Source organism: Myotis brandtii, unplaced genomic scaffold (genome assembly GCF_000412655.1).
Source record: "Myotis brandtii unplaced genomic scaffold, ASM41265v1 scaffold103, whole genome shotgun sequence".
Lineage (NCBI taxonomy): Eukaryota > Metazoa > Chordata > Mammalia > Chiroptera > Vespertilionidae > Myotis > Myotis brandtii.
In genome coordinates, this window is record NW_005353460.1 from 1,669,835 (window position 1) to 1,677,392 (window position 7,558).

Below are 7,558 nucleotides of genomic sequence, written 5' to 3' on the forward strand. Positions count from 1 at the left end.
TCTTTCTCTCTCTCTCTCTCTCTCTCTCTCTCTCCCCCCCCTCCTTCCTTCCTCCCTCCCTCCCTCTCTTTCTTTCTTTACTTGTTTCAATTGATATTGAAAGAGATGAAGAGAGAAACTTCAGTCAGCTGCCTCCTATAGGCATCCTGACTGGGATCGAACCTGCAACCTGGGTATGTGCCCTGATGGAGAATTGAACCGGTGACACTTCAGTGCACCGGACAATGCTCAACCAACTGAACCACACTGGCCAGGGCTCCTTTCTTTTTTTTATCTCCATCTTTATCATGTTAAAGAGATTTCTCAGATGTCTAGTAGTTCTTGCTTGTATTTTTTATAGTGTTACTTTACTAGAGACTCAAAATTATTCCTAGAAAACACACCCTATTTTAATTATCATCTTTCTTGGAGTGGGATAGCTATTTTATTTTATTTTATTTTTTTTAATTTTTTTTAAAATATATTTTATTGATTTTTTACAGAGAGGAAGGGAGAGAGATAGAGAGTCAGAAACATCAATGAGAGAGAAACATCGATCAGCTGCCTCCTGCACATCTCCTACTGGGGATGTGCCCGCAACCCAGGTACATGCCCTTGACCGGAATCGAACCTGGGACCTTTTAGTCCGCAGGCCGACGCTCTATCCACTGAGCCAAACCGGTTTCGGCGGGATAGCTATTTTAAATTTGAAATTGGGAAGGGAATATTATCTGGATAGTTTTCAATCCTGTGTTTAAACAGGAGGGTTTTATATATATTCTATGTGGCTTTTCTCCTGTAGTGGGCAATAGTAGCACATCTGCTGTAATGAAATATGAGGCAGAGGAGGTGCCAGCTGCTGAGAGTGAGGATTTAGGGGTTTCTGGGATCAGTGCACATTTTCTCACAGCCACCCCTTAAATGTTACCTTATTTTGCAATATATAATTTATCTTGGTAGCCTAATGCCACGAGTAGTATTGCCAGATAAAACATAGGACTCCCACTTACATTTGAATTTCAGATAAAACAACAAATCATCTTTTAGTATACGTGTGTTCTAAATATTGCATGGGACATGCTGGGACTAAAAAGGATTGTTTTTCTGAAATTCAAATGTAACTGGGAGTACAGCAGCTCCCTCTTATGTGAGGGGAGATACATCCTAAGACCCTCAGCGGATGCCTGAAACGGCAGGTAATATCGAACCCTAGATATATTATGTTTTTTCCTATGCATACGTACCTATACAAAGTTTAATTTATAAATTAGGCATAGTAAGAGATTAACAACTAATAATAAAATAGAACAATTATAACAATATGCTGTCATAAAACGTACATGAATGTGGTCTCTATCTCAGAGTATCTAGTGTAGTGTACGTACAGTGTGGATCATGCTGGACAAAGGGGTGATACATGTCCAAGGTGGGAAGGAATGGGACAGTGCAAGTTTTCATCATGCTACTCAGAAAGGCCCAGAGTTGAATACTTAGGAATTGTTTATTTCTGAGATTTTCCATTTAATATTTTCAGACTATGGTTGACCACTGGTAACTTGAGACCATGGAATGTGAAACTGTGGATAAGAAGGGACTATTTACTGTATTTTTAAAATTATTTTGAGATAATTATAAAGTCACATGCAGATTCAAGAAATAATGCAGAGCTTTCATGTACCCTTTACCCAGTTTTCTTCAAGGGTAATATAATGCAAATCTTGCTGCAATGTCACAATCAGGATATCGACATTCATATAGTCAAGATATAGAACAATTCCATCATCACACTTTTTCCTCCTCTTGACCTTTTATAGGCACACCTGCTTCTGTTTTCCAACCATACTAAAAACCCCTGGTAACCACTAATCTCTTCTCCATTTCTAAATTTTGTCATTTCAAGAATGTTATGTAAGTAGAATGGTACAGTATGTTGACATTAGAGAGATTGGCTTTTTTTCCACTCGGCATAATTCTCTTGAGATTTAGCCAAGTTGTTTCCTCTATCAGTACTTTTTTTATTGCCAAGGAGTAGTCTGAGATATGGATGTAGCACAGTTTAACCATTCACCTGTTGAAGGACACCTGGGTTGTTTCCAGTTTGAGGTTCTTATAAATAAAGCTGCTTTTATGTATATTCATGTACAGGTTTTTGTGGGACATAGTTTTTGTTTCTTTGGGATAAATGCCCAGGAGTGTAATTCTGGGTCATATGATAGTTGCATGTTTAATTTTTAAAGAAACTACCAAACTTTTCTAGAGTGGCTATACCATTTTACATTTTCACCAGCAATGTATGAATTTCTCTGCATCCTTGCCATTATTTGGTGTCACTATTTTTTTAAGCCGTTCTGATGAGTGTGTAATGATATCTCATTGTGGTTTAATTTGCATTTCCTTAATGGTTAATGATGTTGAATATCTTTTCATGTGTTTATTTGCCATCTGTATATTCTGTTCCATAAAATGCCTGTGCATGTCTTTACCCATTTTCTAACTGGACTTATTTTAATAAACTTATTTTAGAATATTTAGATTTACAGAAAAATTGTTGATATACTACAGACTTTCTACTTTAAATTAGTTTTGTAGATTTGTTACAATTAATGGACCATATTAATACATTCTTATTAACTAAAGTCAATACTATATTCAGATTTCCTTGGTTTCTACCTAACATCCTTTTCCTCTTCTAGGTTTCCATTTAGGATACCACATTATATTTAGTCATCACATCTCCTTAGAAGCCTCTTGGATGTGACAGTTTCTTAGACTTTTCTAATTTTTGATGATTCTGACAGTCCTAAGGAGTTCTGGTCAGATATTTTGTAGAATGTCCCTCAACTGGGATTTGTTTGATGTTTTTCTCATAATTACACTTGGGCTGTGGGTTTATGGAAGACCACAGAGGTAAGTGCCCTTCTCATCATATAACAGATGTATATACTGTCAACACAACTTATGCTGTTGATGCTAACCTTAATCACCTGGCTGAGGTAGTGTTGTTAGGTTTCTCCACTATAAAGCTGCTCTTCCCCCCCACCCCCGCCTTTTTCAATACTGTACTCTTTGGAAGAAAGTCACCATATGCAGTTCCACACTTAAGGAGTGGGGGAGTTAGCTTCCACCTGGAGAATGTTTATCTACATAAATTATTTGGAATTTCCCTGCAAGGGAGGTTTGTCTAATCTCTCTCACTTATTTTAGTCAATAATTTTTATCAATATGGACTCATTTATTTTATACTTTGTATTATGATCTAATACTACCTTATTTTGTTACTTATATTGTCTTGATTTGGCCATTGGGAGCTCTTTCAGTTGTGTCCTTTTGACATGCCCCCTCATTGTGTGGCTTTTTTCTTTAAGTCCTTCCTTCCTTTCTAGCACTACAAGATTCTCCAGACTCATCTTGTGTATTTCTTGTTCTAGTTGTAGAATCAGTTATTTCTCCAAGAAGGCCTGGTTCTTCTTATTGAAGAAGAGTATTAAAACCAAACTTGGGGTCCATTATTTGTATTTTCATTGTGGAATTTTAAGAATTCTTTGTTTTCTAGATACGACTGCTTTGTTGGATATGTGGTTTATAAATGTTTTATCCCAGTCTAATAGCTTATCTTTTCATCTTTTTTAAAAAAATGTGTTTTTATTGATTTTAGAGAGAGGAAGGGAAAAGGGAGAGAGAGAAACATCAATTCGTTGCCTCCTGCACATCCTGCACCAGGGATGGGATCTGACTTGGCTCGACTTCTTGGTGCATGGGACAATGCTCAACCATCTGAGCCACACCGGCCAGGGCATCTTTTCATCTTCATAACAGTCTTTTACAGAACAAAACTTTCAAATTTTGGTGAAATCCTATTTACCAGTTTTCCTTTTTAAGGATTGCTAGGTCTCTAAGATGTCCTTGTTCACCCAAGGTTCCTGAAGATTTGCTCCTGGTTTTTTTTTTTTTTTTCTTTTCTGAAAGTGTTATACTTTACAGTTGCATGTGCTACATTTACATTTGCTCAATCTGACCACCGTTGCCAAGAGGACTTGGCTTGATGGAAACCTCCATGGGCTAGAGGAAAGCCACCTTGCTGTACCATTTAACTGAAGTTACCAGCTTTCAAAACAAACAGCCCTCAATGAAGTAAGACAGAGAAATCATAAGGAAAGTATAAATTACTTTCCTCAAAGTAAAAAAATCTAAGATTATTCAAGTTGAGGGCAGGAACTATTCAGTTGCACCGAATAAAGTAATAAAATGCCTTTTCATTAATGGTTATGGACTTATGAAAACCACCAACTTTGGGCTGGAATAGAATATCACACTGGATGTCTACGTTTTCTTCTGGTTCTAACATTCTGATTTTATAAACAAAGTAAGTGGTACAGCTGAAATTATAGCTCAGGTCTTCTGTGTTTCTGATTTAAGCACCTTGCCTCACAGTAGCAGCCTGTATACTTTTTTTTAAAATACATTTTTATTGATTTCAGAGAGGAACGGAGAGGAAGAGAGAGATAGAAACATCAATGATGAGAGAGAATCCCCCGCCCAGGATCCAGCTGGAAACCTGGGAATTGAACCAGCAAACTTTCAATGCATGGGATAAAGCCTAACCAACTGAGCCACACTGACCAGGGCTCCACCTTCATAATTTTTACTGTTATCAGGTTTTCCGTGTCCCATAGTATTAGTTTTTTTTTTTTTTTTAATACCTTAACTGCCGTTTTATTTCCATCCAGGCCCAGGGACAATTTAGAAAGGGCTCTGTTCTGAGGGCGCAGACCTAGGAGGGCGGAAGGGCTGCCGATGCCGTGGTGTTGAAGTTAGCTTGTCAGTCATCGTGATTGAAACATAACCGGGTGGCTTCCGCAGGGTAATAAAATGCTGAGCAAAAGGTTGCCGAATTGGAGGATGTAATAAAGTCTGCTTGGCTTCATTTCCGATGCTGCAGAGTCCTGAGAACAGGCCCATTTCCTTATGCCTTGGGATTTGTTCGAGTTGCTTTTCATGCCTGCATCACTGAAAGTAGGCCCGCAGCGCCGCGGCTTCTGTTGCCATTTCCTCCTCCGATCTCCACAGGGCTGGGGAGTCCGCTTCCTCTTTGTCATGTTTCTGGAGCTCATCATAGACGCTGTCATTCCTGTGAAAGTCTCCAGCCTTCCTGGGCAGAACATGGATGTGAACGTGCTTCACAGTCTGTCCGGCTTCGGGGCCATCCTGCATAGCAAAAGTAAGAGAAGTCCCCTGGAAATGCTTTTCCACCACCGTGCCGACCCTCTGGGTGGCCTGAAACAAATCAGCCACTTCATCAGGACGCAGGTCTCGGAAGCGCTCCACTGGCCGAAGGGGACACACCAGGACATGCCCTGGGACCACAGGTTTCCTGTTCACGAGGGCGAAGGACAGTTCTGTCCTGAGAAACACCACAGAGGGCTTGATGAGATGTTGGCCGAATCTAAATGACATGTTCTCTCGGTTGGAATCTCTGTTCTTGGCGCCTCTGCACCTCCTACTCAATCTCAATGCGCTTCTTTCTTTCCTTCTAGTTGTAGAACTTCCACTCAGCCAGCTTTCCCGTGGTTCTGGATGATAGCTGTTTGTTGGGGGCCAACCCCAGCAGGTCCAGGGGTTCCCAAAGGTGTGGACGGAGTCGGCGAAGAAGGAATGACACGGAGACAGCGTTTAGCTGATCAGCAGCCTAGCCAGGTTCTCTAGCCAGGATCTCCAGCCAAGTTCTTTCGCAGCCTGTATACTTTTTAAAAATAATTTTTAATTGATTTTTAGAGAGCGAGAGGGAGAGGGGGAGAGAGAAACATTGATGTGAGAGTGAAACATCGATCTGCTGCCTCCTGCATGCCCCCTACTGGGGATCGAGCACATAACCCGGGCATGTGCCCTGACTGGGAATCGAACCAGCAACCTTTCGCTGCACAGGAAGATGCCCAACCAACTGAGCCATACCAGCCAGAGCCAGCCTGTATATTCTTGATCAAAATGTAGATTCATGACCTCTCTAATTACACAGAACGTCTGAGTGTTGGATCTGAAAGATCTACATTTTAAAGAATCTACTTAGCATATTCAAACATTTATTAGGGTTTGAAAATCCCTGTCACAGCCCAAAGCCCTGGTCTTGTTTTATAGTCAGAGCATCAGAGATGAGTTTTCTCAACTCTGGATGCCTAGGTGTCTACCAGGGACTGAGGACTTCTGCCTCTAAAAACTATGTATCCTTGTACCTTGATAGGCACTCAACACATACTTTTAGAATATTGAAATATGGTTTATTCTGGAAAGAAATGAGAATTCAAATTGATGCCTAAAATTATTCCAACTTTGGCTATGAAATCCATTTGACCCTCAGATTCTTCCTTTTGCTATTTAGGCAACTTATTGGCCATTAGCATTAATTTTTGCTCTGGAGCATGAAGTCGGCAAATTACCACCAGAAACCAAATTTAAGCCTGTTTTTGTAAGTAAAGTTTTTTTTTTTAAATATATTTTATTGATTTTGTACAGAGAGGAAGGGAGAGGGATAGAGAGTTAGGAACATCTATGAGAGAGAAACATTGACCAGCTGCCTCCTGCACACCTCCTACTGGGGATATGCCCACAACTAAGGTATATGCCCTTGACCGGAATCAAACCTGGAACCCTTCAGTCCACAGGCCAACGCTCTATCCACTAAGCCAAATCGGTTAAGGCTGTAAGTAAAGTTTTAATGGGATAATGTCTTATGGTATCTCTCAAAAAACATACTCATTGTCTCTGGCTGCTTTTGGCCACAACAGGGAAACTGATTAGCTATGACAGAAACCTTATGACCCACAGTAGCCTAAAATATTTATCTGGCCCCCTGCACTAGAGAATTGAAAGGGAAAAAGTAGAGCTTATTTCAGATTTTACCTTTTAAGTCTTTGCTGGCAGACTTTTTTTTTTTTTTTTTAAATAATTGATTTAGAGAGAGAGACAAAGAGAGACATCGATTGGTTGCCTCCTGCATGTGCCCTGACCGGGAATCAAACCCACCACCCTTCAGTGCACGGAGCCATTAGCCAACCAAACCACACTGGCCAGGGTTTTGCTGGTAGATTTGTTATTTAGCTGCAAACAATAGCCAGTGAAACTAAGCAGTGTTTTTTGAGAGATATACCATAAGACATCATCTCTGATACTACCTACTGGGCCTTCTTGGGAACCTGAAATTTATACTGGTTAAGGCAATGTTTCTCAAAGTGTGGATCTCACACTACCTGCATCTAAACCATCTGTAGTGCTTGTTTAAAATGCAGACTCCTGAATCCCACCAAAGACTCACTGAAAGAAAATTTCTGGAGGTAAGGGTGGTCTTTGATTATTTTGTAATCAAAGAGTAATTGATCCCTGCTTGTTATAGCATTCAACAAGATATATTTCTTTGGTTACCTGTTTGTCTCTCCTGTAAACTCCTTCAGAGTAGGTATTGTATTATTCAATACTTTTATATCCCAAGCCCCAGGGTGGGCACATTTAATTGCTATAGTTCTCAAAGGGTGGTCCATGGACTTTGGGGGTGAGGTTGTAGAAACCTTTTCAGGGATCGCAAACTATT

At 40.1% G+C, this 7,558-nt stretch overlaps 1 protein-coding gene across 1 annotated transcript; it reads right to left on the reverse strand.

The window, feature by feature from the left end:
- Window positions 1-4,674: 4,674 nt before the first annotated feature.
- Window positions 4,675-5,515, reverse strand: LOC102251939 (bis(5'-adenosyl)-triphosphatase). Its single transcript, XM_014536288.1, has one exon. The coding sequence runs from the start codon at window positions 5,431-5,433 to the stop codon at window positions 4,984-4,986; it is 450 nt and encodes a 149-aa protein (XP_014391774.1). The 5' UTR covers window positions 5,434-5,515; the 3' UTR covers window positions 4,675-4,983.
- Between the last annotated feature and the right edge of the window lie 2,043 nt (window positions 5,516-7,558).

Coding starts and splice junctions, on each gene's coding strand:
- LOC102251939 (XM_014536288.1), bottom strand. CDS start 5,433: ATGTCATTTAGATTCGGCCAACATCTCATCAAGCCCTCTGTGGTGTTT.